The sequence below is a fragment of the Scyliorhinus canicula genome, chromosome 3 (assembly GCF_902713615.1).
Source record: "Scyliorhinus canicula chromosome 3, sScyCan1.1, whole genome shotgun sequence".
Taxonomy (NCBI): Eukaryota; Metazoa; Chordata; class Chondrichthyes; order Carcharhiniformes; family Scyliorhinidae; genus Scyliorhinus; species Scyliorhinus canicula.
Genome location: NC_052148.1, coordinates 87,711,511 through 87,728,117, shown reverse-complemented (window position 1 = coordinate 87,728,117; position 16,607 = coordinate 87,711,511). Strand labels below are relative to the sequence as shown.

Here is a 16,607-nt window from a genome sequence, read left to right as displayed (position 1 = left end):
GTTTATTGCTTGCCTTCTCCTGTAGTGGTGTCGTAGTTTTTTTCTTCAGGCTGGTCCTCCACTTATTTTTCCATGCCTCACAGCCTTGCACTTTCCTCCTCAGTTGTTCGGAGGAAACCCGCCTCCCACTTTCCATTTCATTGAGCAAAAGGATGAGAAAAATGAGCACATGAGGTGTTTCCTCCTCGCTGTTTCTTGAGGCTCTAGTTCTTCTGCCATCACCACTGAAAATGCACTCATTCCAACCATCCCATGACTCGTAATCTTAAGCATGGAACATGGAACCCTTACCTGGGTCTGGGGTGACTGACCAAAGGGCAAGGACTACCCCCAACCTACCTCACTTTCAAATGATCTGCTGCTTTTCTGTATGGTAAGACTTCTTACTGTGCCCAACCCAGTCCAACACCGGCATCGCCTCACCATGGCCCTGCTGTATGACCTGATTATCGTAAGGATCTCCCTCGATACCGATAACTTTTCTAAAAAAAAATGAAACTCACAGTTTATAGCGAAAAGAATGGCTCAACAAGATTTTACATTTTAAGACATTTGCTGTAATAAAAGACAAAGAATACTATTGACTAATCACTGACTTGGCAGGGAATTTATATATTCAACCAAAGAATGGAATACCTGCTTCAAAATTTTAGTCCAACAGAAAAAACGCATTTCACAGGTATACATTACACTGTTAAGCAGACATTCAGTTCTCCCAAAACTGGTCCAGAAAGATTCTTAGCTCCTCAGGGTTTACTTCTGTTTTATTTTTTATTTTCCCAGACTAGTAACCTCTAACCCTAGAACTGTCCTTCATGGTGAGAGTATTGCTGGAGATCCTTCCCTTGGCACAAGTTAAGCATATCTTCCATCATCTTTTGAACTCCTCATGAATTTGATCTTTTTAATCCAAGCATGAGCTTCTACTGGCTTTCCAGTGTATTGAACCACAATGTCTATAGGCCTTTAGCTGCTCTTTCCCTCCCAGACCTTAGCAGACTAACTTGCCAGTGATATTTAGGGATATTTTCGGAATGCCTGTAACCTGATAAAAAAGTCTGGCAACCTGAGTCACATGGATTTTGTATCCCGGTAGAGATGTTGATTAGCTATCCTTAAGACCCCAATTTTATTTTGTCCTGGAAATAAATGGGTGGATATTTTAGGCACAGCTGTTTCTCCTTTTCAACACTTTTCTGGGACTTCGAAGACTCAAGTCTGTTCACATTTAGCACACAGGCTGTTGCTATTGTCTCTAAGCATAAACACTTTGAATTTTCTCCCCTGTAAAACAACCTGGTCCTTTTTAGTCTCTGACAATTAAATCTCCTAGTCTTACTGTCAGGCAGACTTCAGAATAGGTCACATGACACCCTTCATTTTATCCTAAATTAAAGATACAGGGCGGGTTTCCCCCTTCCCCGCCACTAAGTTTGGGAATCCCGGACAGGCAGAGAATCCCTAGTTGGGCCAAAAGAGGGAGTGGTGCCAGGCGGCAGACCTATCTCCAGTATCCCCTCCTGCCTGCCAGCTGGAGCAGGCTTCCTCCGAACAGGCTTCCTGCCCCCTGCCAGTGGAAAAGCTGATTTGCACTAATATGAATGCAATTAATGGGCTAGAAACCCGAATATCACCCAATATCCCCCACAGTGGGAACTCCATTGGGCGGGCCCTGGCGTATTCCAAGCTCAGTACTGGTGTGATGGACCCGAAGGGAGTCAAGGCGGTTAGTCCATCGCTCATGTGTCCCTCTGTTGATGCTGGGCTGCAGACGGAGTGCCCCCCAAGAGTCCAGAGGGTTGGGTGGGCTCAAACTGTGGGTAAGAGATTGAAACCGGGACCCTCCCCTGGGATGGGAGCCCTGTGCCTGGGCTGACCCTTCCAGCCCTGGGCAACCTGAAGATCACCCTTGTCATGGTGATCTCAAGAAGCCTTCTCTTTAAGATCTTCATCCTGGTCTGACCTGTTTAAACACTGAAGTGACCTTCTCACTCTGTACTGCTCTGCCTGACAATTGATGTGCAGACCAGACAGTTCAGTCAAGAATCAAGCCAGGAACACTTTCCCTTTCTTCACACCTGCTCCCACAGCCCTATATGTTTGAAACTGCTGCTTTTTGAAGTGTCAGAATCTTCCTAAAAATCCCTCAACACTTGAAGGGCTTGAAATCCCCCCAAATCCTTTGAAATACTAAGCATTCATTACATGTCACAGTGCAGTGCCATTAACTAGTCTTTGATTGACAACTTAATGGTTTAAATACAACTACTGGAAGGTTTTTTTTATCTTTCCCTTCAAAATTGAATGCATCCAAAGTGCCCTCCATTGAACCTAACTGCTATGTTTATATACAGTCTTGTTATGATTGACAACTTCTGGCCATTTCAAAGCAGTTAAGTAGCTTCACTTCCTCTTTTGTAACTGCAGACCGTCCATAGCATTATTGAAGTGATCAGCAACTGTCAATCATAACAATAATGTTATTTGCTCCTCTCTCTCCCCCATACTCTCTTTTTCCTCAGTGTAGTCTGATAAAAGACCATCACAGTGCAGTGAATGATGAATTTGTTTGAACGTACAACTCTCTGTGAACAGGAAATTATTGTATTGGTGTTTATGGCATTGGGACTATGGCACGATTGTGGTATTCCAAGAGTACCAAGGATGAACATCTTCACTTAAATTTCTACCTAATATGTAGGTGCTAAAATGGTTTTCTTTTCTTTTTTTATCTTCATCTAGGCCCTGATTAATGAAACAGGAGACCAATTTTACATCCATAGTAATGGCAACAAATCATCACTTTTAATAAAAAGTCTGATAATGGATAACAGCACTTACTACCACTGTGATGCCGTCTATGAAGTAGGGTTCAGTGGTCTCCGGATTCACCTGAAGGTTAACAGCCTACTTGCTGCTGTCATACCATTTGTTTGTATTGTTGCTGAGGTGCTTGTATTAGTTATCTTCATTCTTGCCTGCGAGAGAAGGATGAAACAGAAGGACGATCTTGCCGGTAAGAGTTCAGCAATTTATGCATTTTAACCTTTACTTGAAATTGAGACAGAATCAATTTTTGAAGCTGTATTTTTCAATTAAAATCTGCAATATTGTTTTGTGACTACAGGTATTTTGTTTGCGTGACTTCTTTTCAATAAAAACATAGATCTGGAAAACTGATTAAATTTATTTGGCTGAGCAAAGAATTGTGCAAAAATAGCACCTATTCTTAAAGGAATGAAGCTGATGAGGGAAGAAAAAGGGATTGTCTCACTTAACCCTAGACAGATAATGTTGCTGTAATTCTTTACTGAATCTTGGAAACTTTAGATATATGAGCCAGTTGGTGCTTGGCACTGAATCTTTATCACCACTTCTCCTTATGCCCCCACAAGAATGGATTGGATCAGATGCATGTTTCCAATAACCCATCAACGCAATACTAAAAATGTGAGTTTTTAGCATGAAGCCTTGTTTGTTTGCCGCAATCATATATTGTGCATTCACGAGTCCAACTCACAGCAGTTAAGAATAACACTATCTCGATAGTGCTGCAGAAAGGATACCTCTCATTACCCATGGCATTTGCCTTGCAAAGCAGGTCAGTGCATCTAAATATTAATTGGTAGACATGGGGCTGAATTTGAACATTTATGTCTTCATCTGATGTTATTTAGGATTCTTTATTTGACATAGTTTGCAAAATTCTTCACTCCTTGTCAAGAACAGTACATAATTTCCACAAAGCATTGGGCAGAATTTGATTCCGACAGAAAACTCATGTGTAACTCTCCAATTGCACAGACCACGGGATCTTTCCCGAAATAAAGTGAATGGCAGGGCGGGGCCTCTTTAAAGGGCACCCTGATCAACGCTGCAGCCTAACGACCCCTGGTCCACTTCAGGGAGGTCTCAGTGGCTCTCCCCCATACTGACATTAATTGCCCTTGAAATTCATCACTGGTAAACCCTCCCCCCACCTCCCCTCCCCCCCCCCCCCCAACATTCAGCACTGGCAGAACTCCCATTCATCACTGGCAAAATCGCTCCACCCCCCCCCCCATCACCACCGACATTCATCATCCTCAACCCACCTTTCAATGTCCACTCCCACCCCCCACCCGCCACACATATATACCCCCCCTCCGCCAATGGGGCTCCCACTCGGGTCTACTCCTGGCACATTCCCTTGGCACGGGTTGGCAGCGCCAACCTGGCTGTTTCAAACTATGCCAGGACACAGTGTCATCTTCTCCCACTACCCCTGGTGACTATTCTTTTCACTGCAGCCCCAGTGGGGTCCCCTCAACTGACCCATGTCTGGCCAAACCTATTGTAAACCTCGCCGAAGTGACATCACATCGACGAGGTATGAATGTTTAGCGACGGAGCATCATTTGGTGGTGGAGGGGAGCGGTTGGCTGCTAATTACATGGAAATGTATTAAAATTTATTAAAATGTGCTTCTTGTGATGTCACCAGTGAGGGGTGGGGAAAATTGGGAAATGTGCTCTCTCCGGCGACAATTGTATTTCCTGATTCCCGTGAGAATTTTCACCCTCGCCGCTGGTCCGAGGGCGGCGATGGTGGCTCAAGATTCTGCCTAGTGTTTCTTCCCCCTTGACCTCATCCCAAAGCCACTAAAATCCTTATCCATGGTTTTGGAAGAGCATTCCAAAGCTTGGTCAAAAAGTGTTTTATGGGGGTGTATTCCCTGTAATGCTGTAATTGTTTTCTCTTCAGCTAATTATCCAATTCCCTTTTGAAACCCACAATGGAATTTGCTTCCAACACACTCTCAGGCTGTGCATTCAAGACCCCGACAACTTGCTATATAAAAAAGCATTTCCTCATGTCGCCTTAAGTTCTTTTGCCATTCACCTTAAATCATTGTCCTCTTTTTGGCAACCATTCTACCAATGGGAACATTTTCTCACCAGCTCCTCTTTCTCGACCCTTCATGATATTGAAACCCTTTATCAAATTTCCTACCAATGTATCCTCTCGAAGGAAAAGAGCTCCAGATTTTCCAATTTATCCATTGTATTTAAATCTCTAATACCATTTTTGCAAATGTTGCCTACACCCCCTCCAGTGCCTTCACATCTTTCTGAAGGTGTGCGGAACTGGACACAATGCTCCAGTTGAGGCCAAACCAATGTTTTATGAAGGTTCATCAGAACTTCCTTGGATTTGAAATCTATGCCTCTATTTATTAAGCCCAGATTCCATTATGCTGACTTACCGCTTTCTCAACCAGTGGTCATCTTCAGTGGACGATAAACCATGCAGATATAAAATGCAGCATTTCACACTTCTTTGCTTTAAATTTCACACACGGTTGTCTGCTCGATCCACCAGCTTTTCTATGTGCTTGTGAAGTCTATCAGTTTGCAGTACTTCCAAGCTTCCTGTCAGCTTGGAATCCCTGGATTCCCAATAGTCAAGTCTTGCGGCGACAAAGGGATGGATGAGGGTTTCATCAACAGGTGGGTTGTGATGGAGGCAGAGGCCGGAATGTGATCTCCATCTCAGATTTTTATGTATTGCTCTTCAAAAGAGAGCAATTGCAAGAATCATGCTCTCGCCTCCAGTGCCACCAATGCCATTCAGAATATGCTTTGGTCTAATTTAATTAGGGAGTCCAGCAATCTTTGTTTCAACCTTCTTATTTGAATGTAGTCTTATTATATATTGAATTATTGGATTATTATTCCAGGATAGTTGCTTTACGTAACTCAATTTTATTTTTCTCTTTCCATGGAAACATTCTGACAATTGTCAATTGAAGCAGAAGGAGAAATATTTCCAGAGAAACTGTAAGTATTTTCTTTTTGCAGTAATTCTGTTTGAAACCTTTTCTGTTCTTACCTGATTATCAATATTTCTGTAGGGCTGCGGAAGAATTGATCGATTCCGCTGAAAATGGAGCCCGGCACAGAAAGGTTGAACCTGCTTCAGTGCAAGTAAGCAAATGGTTTATTGAAGATTGTGCCTCTGAAATTCTGGTAGCACGCTCTCTGTCTCCTGCCAAACCTATGGTGGGGGACTGAGACAGTCACCTAGAATTTTTAGGCCTACATTGTTTTGCAGTTCTTGAGACTCAAGATAATGAAATTAGAACTAAATTCAGTGAAGCCCGTCCTAACACTTGTCAAAACTCGAGCAAAATTCACCTCAATATTAAACTGGACCATTTTGTTCAAGAGTTGAAGGAGGCGAGACAAGAGAATTTTTTTGTATGAGGAATTCCTGCTGTGAAGAATAAATGCAACGACTAATGGATTTCCTCATGAAAATGCATTCTCTCATTAAGTAATGATGGGGGCGGATTAGAAGACTTGAACCCAAGCAGAATGCTAACTTCAAATCCACACGCATACTGAAAATAGCACTTTAGTCGATGAAGCAAAAAAACTTGTTTTGGAATCTTGCAACATCATTCACAGTGCTCTAACTCAGGGCGGGATTCTCCAATAATGGGACTATGTCCCCATGCCGGCATGGAAAGCGGTGGCAACCACTCTGGCGTCAACAATCCCTGATAATAGGGAGTGCTCCACTTCTTAGGGGACTAGGTCGGCACCGGAGTGGTCCCCACAGCTCCAGCCGGCGCAGGTTCGCGCATTAGCGGAATGGCCGGCGTGATTCCGCGCATGCGCAGAGGTTCTCTTCTCCACGCCGGCCCCCGGGCAATATGGCGGAGCCCTATAGGGGTCAAGCGCGGAGGAACAAAGGCCCCCATGGAACCACCCGGCCCGCCAATCGGTAGGCCCCGATCGCGGGCCAGGCCCCCGTGCCCCCCCCCCACCCCAAGGGTCAGATCGCCCCACCCCGCCCCACCGCTCCAGGGTGGCCCCCAGAGACACACTTTCCAAGTCCCGCCATGTGGGACCTGATTAACCCACGCTGGCGGGACTTGGCTGAACTTGGCGGGCCCGGAGAATCGCCAGGGGGGGACCGCTTTCAACGGCCCCTGGCCAGCACGGTGGGAAACCCGCGGGCACCCGAGAATCAGCGGGGAGAATCGGGAAGCCGGCGTCGGTGCGATGGGGTACGATTCTCGTGTCCCCTCGGGGATTCTCCGGCCCGGCGCGGGATCGGAGAATCCCGGCCTCAGTTTTGCACATACAATTTTTCCCTTTTATTGCAACGTATTTTTTTCCAGCCGATTTCCTACTCCAGCTGACTTAAGTGGAATTTTTCCAGGTAAGGAAGGCTGGTCTTGGGCTCTTGCTGCTGCTGTTTGTATTGACTCGTCCAAGGGAATCTGCTGGCACAGAAAGTCACCCTCAACTACCTCGCACCATCCTCATGTGTCCATTGTAACTGGTCAAAAACCGTTCTGTGATGTCCAGCGTGCCTCCCCCGGCAGATACTGTGGGCCATTTAAATTGCCATTTACTTTGGCTGGATCATAATGTCCTGCTGAACGGAGAGGCCGGAAGGTTCTGGCTTTCTGAGGTCTTTCTGCTGTTCTCCACTTTGCCCTCTCGAAGAGATTTCTGTAGCCTTTCAGCTTTGATCAGATGGCCAAAATATCGGGGCGGGATTCTCCGCCGACACCGAAATCGGGAAAGGCAATTGGGCAGAGAATTGGTTTTGTCGGCAAAATCGTGCCGGCTCCAAATGCACGCCAAATCGCGATTCTCTGGTACCTTGACAGAGGCATCAATGCATTCCACTCTGCACGTACAATACACGTTATTTGCATATCATTAATGGGCCTGACCCAGTATTCTCCAGCGCCTCCGCGATCCTCTGCCTCCACTGGGGGGAAATTGCCAAAGATGAGATTCACTCATGCTTTTAAAAATTGGGAAACAGGCGCCGTGGCTGATGAGGAAGAGATTGGAGGTCGGACATAGAGAGGCATGACCATGTGTTGCCGGTCCTGACACTGGCTGGGCTGGCTGGGGGTAAGGTCCTCTCAGGGCTGGGGGGATGGTCATGGGGCCGGGGTGACGCCCCACAGAATTGGAGCAGTGTCCAGGCATGGACCGCCATTGCTGCGGCCTGCAGGGCAGCCACCTTGTGGCGGACCCCATCTACCACCAGTTTGGCACATGGTTCTGCAGAGTGACACCGACGTAATGAGTCCCTCCACCTCCGCACTCCAGCCCCGACTCTCCACCCCTGCACCCAGCCCTCACTCTCCATCCCTCCCAAGGCATCACGCGACCTGTCCAAGGGCAACACCCAAAGTAGACCCTACAGGGGTGCACCATTTTGGGGGCCGCAAAGCATACCGCTTGCAAGGGCAGCGCCAGCTGATGGTACCCTTGGCAGCAGGAATGGGCACCAGGGCCAGAGGCCCCAGGGTGCCGGGCACCAACGGGGCAAGGGGTGTGGGGATGGCGGAGGGGAGGGGGGCATGCGGAAGCAGGGACTGCAGTGCTAACCGAGGCCACTGTACACCCTGGTGGACCTGGCTGGGCATGGGGCTACGCACCATGCTAACATGTTCGCCTTTAACCCCCTGCAGAGAATAGATATTGGAATACAACCAGCAATGGTGTCCTTCCTCCTCATCGCCGCAGGCTTGGTGAATGCACTGGAGTTGTACAAGTTGGGACTGCACAAGGAGGAGGATGCTGCAGCAGTAGGGCCCAGCCTGGAGTAACAGGTGACAGCCAGTGTGGATTGAGAGCCGGCCATTCAACAGGCCAAGGATAAGGAGGAGCAGGTGCAAAGGAGGGACCCATGAGGCCTCATGTGCACTGGCAATGCCGGTCATTCGAGGACCTGCCGGGCCGGGCTTGCCATCGAAGACTCCAACTTAGCAAGCAGCCAGGGCGACATATGTGCCAGATCATAGTCCACTTGGCACCCCGAGGAAATGGGGGAGGGCACCCGTTCCTGGTGGCCGCCAAGGTGATGGACGCCCTGAACCTTTATGCCACGGGATACTACCAGGCACTGAGTGGGGACCTGTCACAGAGATCCTGTATGCCCGGTCGGCAGAATACATCCATTTCAATGTGTACCGAGTCCACCAGGATGTCCAGGGGATGATCCATGGGATGCATGTCCCCCTCCGAGCACATGCAGATGACAGGCCGCTCTGCATAAACCAAAAGGGGTTCGACTCAATGAACGAGTAGCTGATATGAGATCATCGTGCACGTCTGCTCCCAATACCCAGGAGTGTGCACGACGCCTTCATATTAGCACACCCGACGATTCCTGATATGTTCGAATGCGAGATGGTCATTCCATCACATGGTGCCATCGAATCCCTGGGGTGATAGTGGTGGAGACGGTCGGTGGTAGGGGGGAGGGGGGAAGCTCCGGCCGCCCACAATGTCCATACCCGCACCCCTCTCTGGACAGCCCACCATTCACACCCATCGGAGAGAGCACCAGTGCTGGTTGTAATAATGTTAACAGGTGTTTACTGTGCACAAATATTTACGGATACGTATCCTAGCCCCTATAACTAAACTGTGCCCTGCACCCTTGCAAGCTTAACTGGTGTTTAATTTTTTGGCCTTACGGGCCCTAATGCTATGTCCAGATGGAACCCCAGATGGTACATTAGGAGTGGAGGCGGCCTGCTGTAATTTCCTTGCGGCAACCTGGGTCCCCATTGCCGACCGTCTTCTGGGGCAATCGCGCCTGGAAGGGCCCCGCTGCTGCTCAGGTGTCCCGGATGGAGGGGTGCTGCCCTGTTCTGCCCGCTGCCGAAAAGATGCATCAGGGACAGGAAGGGGGGAGGTGCTGCTGTGTTGAGACACCTCCCCTGCCGGAGTCTCCGGCCTGGGCCCCATCACCTGTTCCTCCCTTGGGGTGCCCGATGGCCCCTGGGCTACTCCATGGGATCGGGGTGCAAGCGGGGCTATCCACTGAGGCTCCCCTGCAAACTGTCTCTGCCAGTCCTGGAGACCTGTTTTGATCTCTATCAGGGTCTGAATGCTCGTGGCCACAGAGCACAAGGTGTGGACAATTGCTGAATGGGACTGCGCCACATGACACTGTGACTCTGCCACCACTTTCTGGGCCTGTGTCACATCTCCCTGTGATTGTGCCATCTCCCTCTTTGACTGGGCCACATCGGCCAGCACCTGGGCAATGCTGCCTACGTTCCCAGCCATGGCCTGCTGTGACTGGGCCATGCTCAGGAGTGGTACTGAAATGTTCAAGGGCTCTGGCACATGTCTGCCTGTGAGGCGGCAACCTTGTCCTGGGCTCGGCCAGACATGCACAGAATTCCCCAGGCCTTGGACATGCTGATCCATAGCTGTAACCTACATTCCCAATTCCCCCACTGCGGATGCCACCCATGCAGTGTTGGCCTGGGTGTCGCACATGGTCAGAACCACCTCCTGCTCCTGCACATGGTTGGACTCCTCCAACTGCACCTCCCAGACAACCCCTGGATGCTCCCAGACAATCCCTCCTGTAGCCCCGGCTCTGCGACTGCATCTCCACACTCGATGGGACTGCTCTTTCCAGAATCCCGAAACCCGAATGGACGGCAGCTGGACCCTAGGGTTGGCCCACCCTCCAACTGTCTGCCCCCTTGGATGTTCCTACCTCCACCTGCATGTGTGTGGTGCACACCGGAGGGTTTCCCAAGAGCCTCTTCACTAAAATGCCCAACCGAGGTGAGTGTTTCTGGGATGGTGGCGGATATTGGAGACAGCTGTGACAGGAAATCTGTGTCTTCCCGGACCCGAGTCTTGGGTCTCTTGTCGAGGGCTGCTGAGCGTGCTGCTGCCCCTGTCGCTGCTCATTATACGGAGGGTGGGGACTCCTGGTCATGGCATTTTCTTGGGTTTGAGGACACCAGGTGAACCCGCCCCATCACCAGCAGGTCCTGAAAGACACCAGAAAAGACTCATGATTAGACAGCGGGCCGGCGGGGGATGGGGGCGCGGAAGGAGGGGGTGGAGTAGGGTGGTGGGAATGAGGGTAGGGGTGATGTGAAGGTGAGGGTGTGGGAAGTATGGGGGGCAAGGGTGAAGGTGGTGTTGGGATGGGGGTGAGCATGGTGTAGGGATAATAGTGGGGGCGAGGGTGGTGTGAGGGTGAGATGATCATGAAGCTTATAGTTCTAAATTGATTGCTTTCCATCGCTTTTGGTTTCTTAGGTAACTTAAGAAATAATGAAAGTAACTTGGAATGTATCCTTTAGTATATATATTTTTTTGAAAATATTTTTATTGCCATTTTGACACTTAATATCAAAACTTTGCAAAACAATATTGAAACAGCAATAATAACAAAAGCAATAACAACACCAACATCAGTATCACAAGCTGCCACCGCATCTGTGACAGGAGTCCCAGCACTAACATTTCCCTACAGTATTTACATTCGTATGTATTACACAATTTAATTTAAGCGTTCTTATTGGGATTTTTAACATTTGTATTAAGAATTATACACAACTTTACAATTACTGCCAGAACTCTTTACATCTTTATCAATTCCATTTGTTTTGCTGGGCCGCGGTGGGGGAGGGAGAAGTTCCGTTCCCCCCATGCGTTTTAGGGAAGGTTAGGATGGTCCCCCTTCCCAGTTTGGTCCATGTGGAAGGGAGTGATGTCCCCTCCTGTGAGTGGCCTTCCTCACCATTCCTTCTCTGCTGTAAGCAAGTTCACTTTCATCCAGGCCATGCTCCCTGCCCCCTCCATCGCCCCTTCCTATCCCTTCTTATCTTTGTCAACCCCTAGATCATGTGTATCCATTCGGGGGCAATCATTGTCCCTGCCCGTTTGCCCCAACGACCAACCAAAACGCTTGCCGAGTGCCGAGGCTTCTAGGGGAGCGGCTGAAAGCTATTGCTAACAGGCTATTGGAAATCGTGGTTAAGTGAGCACTTCACACAACCCAAGTGGATCCCTTAGGTGGGCGGGCCATATAACATGTGGGAGTCATTGCCTAGCATCCCAATCACACCTTGATGCCTGGACACTCTGCCTGAACACTTCAGGAGGCAACACCACACACATAGCAGCCAACATCTGAACACCCAACAGATGGGGCACAGCTCCGGGGGGGACATCTCCATGGCCAGAGGGTGGGTGGGTGCCACAGGGAGGGAGAGATCGGAGGGCAGCCCCAATTGCGGAAGAAAGTGACAGAGACGTCATAATGGTTATGCACAAGGGTGTTTGATGTGTAATACAAGTCCCCACCCCTACCTACCCACCACACTCCCCCCTCCCCCGGTTCCCTCAGTGATTCTCGATGTGCTTTTCCCCTCAATTTACCACTAAATCTAGGTATCTCCTCAGGATGCACTCAGAGGTGGAGTCAGCCAACTGCTTACCTCATCTCCTGGCCTTCGATGCCCTTGGCGGGCGTCCTCTGGGGACTCAGGCTGGAGGGCCCAGGCTCAATTGTCAGGGATACATATATATAGCCATGTTGCCTGGTCCTGTGGGCTGACTTCGAAACAAAAGGGGTGGAATTCGGGGGAGATGATGGCCACCTTTGCCATTCCATGAGATGGGTCCGTATTGGCACTAAACGTTCCCTCCTCCCACTTGGTGCCCTGGGATTCACCTTGGGCCGAAGGGGCAGCTGGTTAGAGGCCCAGCTGGCCCTGCATCATCAGGCTCTGCTACCCCTGGCGATTCCCCATGGTCTGCACCATCGTATCAACGCCCACGGCGATGCTCCTCAGTGACTGGCCGTGCTCTGCAGCGCCTCAGCATTCCCATCTGAGAGTGGGACATGTCCCGCAGAACCTCACCAATGCCCGTCTGGTACTGGGTGACATCTCCCAGCGAGGCAGACATTCTGCCAAGACCCTCAGCCATGGCCGTCACCGACTACGTGACCCCTTGGACACCTACACTCATGGTGCTGATGTCGTGCACCATCCTCTCCACTGCGGTCAGCACCATAGCAGTGCTGGCCTTGATGCCACGCATTGCCGCCGCCATATCTCTGCCCGTAGCCTCTGGGATTCCTCCACTCGGCTCTGGATTTGCTGAAGTGTCGCTGACATCTCTCTCTGAATGAACCTGCTGCTCCCTATTGTCTCCTTCAACTCCGGGTAACCCTGTTCCACAGGTTCAGCATCAGGCTGGGGCGCAGCTGGGTCCTGGGATCCAGCAGCCCGCCGACTGCTGTCTCACCTGGGGGTTCCTGCCTCCACCTGATGTGCATCATCAGTGTGGTGCTCACCAGATTGCACACAAAATACCACCCTTTGTCTTTATGATCCATTATTTGTTTGTTTTTCCTTTCTTTCGACCTGTCAAAGAGTTCATCTTCTGTTACATAACTCTGATTTTGTCATTTCTTTCCCACTCTGGGACTTCATCACACATCAATTATACCATTTTTCTTTAGCCTTCACATGCATTTGCCATTTCCTTTTCAATTTCATCATACTCAGTGTGTTTCTTTTCATTCCTTTTTCTGTCATCTTAGCCACAATCTCATTTCTCATCTTTGGACTCGTTCTTTTCTGGTTTGGTAATTTTTCCTTTACAGCATGTTGTATACCCTCTTTCATGTTTTTCCATTTGCATGCTATATTTAGTTCTGAGACCTCTGCTTGTTCTGTTTCCTCAGCCCTGAGATATTCATCCTTGTTTTTGACTTTGAATGAATGCCGCTTTCATGTTCTCATCCTTAAACAGATCAAGGTCAAATCGGTCTCACAGCTTCTTCTTCATAATTTTTTCAGTTTCATCTCAACTTTTTTGCCACAGGGACACAATGATCTGAATTTATCTCCGCAACGGGTTATGCATGTATGCGCTTTAAACTGTCTCTGAAACGTTTTTTCACCCTCACATCATCTGTTTGATTTCCATACACATCACTTGGAGCTCCAAGTGTACAGACTTCCTTTTGGTTGTTTAAAGAAGGTCTTTGTCACCATCAGATCATTTTATGAATACATTTTCTCAGTCTCTCTTCCCTTTTATTTCTTGATCCAATGCCACATTTATTGACACGTGTTCCTGATGTTACTTCTATGTTTTTTAGTGTTTCAGTCCCCCATTACAATTGCCACATCAGTTGATTGAATTTAATCATAGCACTTCAGGATGTCACCATAAAATACCTCTGTGCCTGGCTCACTGTGACCTTCTGTCAGGCCATAAAATTGTATGACCACCAGATCAAAGGGCTTTTCCTTCAATCTTAATCATGATCACCCTTTCTGTGATTGGCGATAACTTTGAACTGATGCCCCACAGCGCCAGGGACAAGGGTTTTGGGCTCCATCGAATCGTCGTGGAGCCCTACCCTTTCCAGCCTTATTTTTTTAAAAGGCGCGGCGGTTTATCCTACATTGCTTCTGCGTGGTACAAAAGTCCGTCTTTGTCCACCCAATATTAGCACGTTCTCAGTGTTGCGTGTGTCTGCTGCTACCCACTGTAGTCTCGGGTGACTGTCTGTGTGGAGTTTGTTCGTTCTCCCCGTGTCTGCGTGTATTTCATCTGGGTGCTCCGGTTTCCTCCCACAGTCCAAAGATGTGCAGATTAGGTGGATTGACCGTGATAAATTGCCCCTTAGTGTCCAGGGATGTGCAGGATAGATTACGGGGATCGGTGGGGTGGATGGCAGGATGGACCTAGGTAGAGTGCGCTTTTGAAGGATCAGTGCAAATTTGATGGGCCGAACGACCTCATTCTGCACTACCTAGATTCTATGATTATACAATTCTTGTATTTTATGTTTGCTCAGATTTGTACTTCATTGCTATGCCTCTCATCTTCGAGAAGTAAAACATATGTCCTTTTTCTCCGCATCATATTTTAACCATTTCAGTTCTGCTAGTCCCAGTAAGTCAGTGCAGTATCTATTTATTAACTGTATGCGATCATCAAGTTTTCCTGCCTGATACATGGGGTGAATTCTCTGTTTCGGAGACCATGGGCTGGATTCTCCGCTCCTGAGACGAAGTGTTGACGCTGGGGCAGGATTCGTGGGCTTTCACGACAGTAAAGCTGGCGCCGAACCTGGACTGATTCATTAACAGTGGATGGTCTAGCACTAGTTCCATGTGGAACACAATTGATTCCAATGAAAAATACTGTGGGATTCGCCGGGTCCATGATTGACACTCGGGATGCTGACAAGCTGCAGCCGCATATACACATTATGCCCAAACACACGCATGCCAGCCAACAAGATGGCACTGGTTGCGCTGGAGTGTGCCCATACAGCTGATGGGTGCGCTGGGGCCAGAGTACACCTCGGGGGATGGCCTAGGACACACACCATGAAGGGGGGGAGGGGGGGTGTTCAGCGATGATACCTCTTAAAGCTAAATAGTTACCATGCCACTAGAGTAGTTTTACATAAGTTAGTTTATTAAGGATTGAGGTGAATTATAGGAAGAGTACTGAGTAATCATTATTAACCAGTAAACATGTATTTTTCCGACATAGCAGTAAAAAGTAATCAATAGTGAAACAATCCAGGATGCTGGTTCTGTTGTTCTGTTCTGCCGGCTGCCGTTATCCAGCCCCTGCTTTGTACATTGGCAGGTAACATCTGCCTGGCCGAACCAGGTAATTTCCCCTTTGTTAACAGTCTCAGATCATCCAGGGTTAGATTGTGGGTTTCCCTTAATTCATCCATGGTTTCCCAAAAGGCCGAATTAGTAAGGAGCATGTTTGTCCATGAACATTTGTTTCTCCATTGCAGTCAGCGGCATTGCTTAAGTGGCCGTTATGGCCCCTCTCCAACCCGCGGTGGTTTTGAATGTAGTTCAAATTTGTGCCATGAGAGCGGATGGGAGTTTCGAATTATACAGGGGTGGATAGTCATTATACTGGGCTGCATCGTCAGCTAAACTTACCCCTGTCTATTTTCCCCTGTTCTCCTTCCTCCTCAGGGAGGGAGGGATATAATGGCTCGGCCGTCATCCTTCCATGTGGTTTGTTAAGTCCCTCCTCCTGCGCTTTTCTTATAGAGGCTGCTCGTTTCTGCTCTGCCTCAGTGTTGAGGTGACTTTTCATCAAAGCAGCAGGTATTACAGCTGCCATCTCTGCCTTATTTTTAGTCTGCCCGAGCCACCAACCCTTTTGCTCAGCTTCGGGCACTTCTGAATCATATCCTTTTTCAACCATCTTTTTGATCAACTTCCTATGCTCAATAACAATGGTTTGTATCATACTGCCATCAGGCCCCCACTGGGGGCTCCCTGTTTTGGGCTCCATCGAATCGTCGCGGGGCCCTACCCTTTCCAGCCTTATTTTTTTAAAAGGCGCGGTGGTTTATCCTGCACTGCTCCTTGGCATGGTGCAAAAGTCCGTCTTTGTCCACCCAATATTAGCACGTTCTCAGTGCTGCGTGTGTCTGCTACTACCTGCTCGCAACTTGCACCCCTTGCCTGAGTCGCACAACTTATGGATCCAACCGTGTGATGCACAACCTCTATCTACTGCGTGGTAAATTAAAATGTACTCATCTGGGAGGCATTTCATTCTGGTCAGAATCCTGTAGACGATAATGCTAGCAGTGCCAAAAAATGTAGGAGCGGTTTCAAGGCCTGTGTATTGAGTCAGCTTCCACGTGGGCTTTTCTCCTGTGGCTCAACTCAGTACAAAGAGCAGCAGAGGCACCAACAATCTGAAGATGGTTTAATATTCTATAAGCTTGCATTCATGTACATGAGAGATAAGACC

The 16,607-nt window shown here is 48.6% G+C and overlaps 1 protein-coding gene across 6 annotated transcripts in view; it reads left to right on the top strand.

Annotated features, from left to right (window-relative positions):
• Positions 1-16,607, top strand: part of LOC119962780 (embigin-like) — a 96,607-nt gene that overhangs the window by 59,465 nt on the left and 20,535 nt on the right. For 4 of the 6 annotated variants that reach the window (XM_038790865.1, XM_038790864.1, XM_038790861.1 and 1 more), the window contains 3 exons: positions 2,743-3,016; positions 5,792-5,819; positions 5,894-5,966. In XM_038790865.1, the coding sequence (XP_038646793.1) occupies positions 2,743-3,016; positions 5,792-5,819; positions 5,894-5,966 (375 nt within the window). The remainder of the gene's footprint in view (positions 1-2,742; positions 3,017-5,791; positions 5,820-5,893; positions 5,967-16,607) is intronic. The other 2 variants (XM_038790866.1, XM_038790862.1) reach the window with 1 other exon arrangement.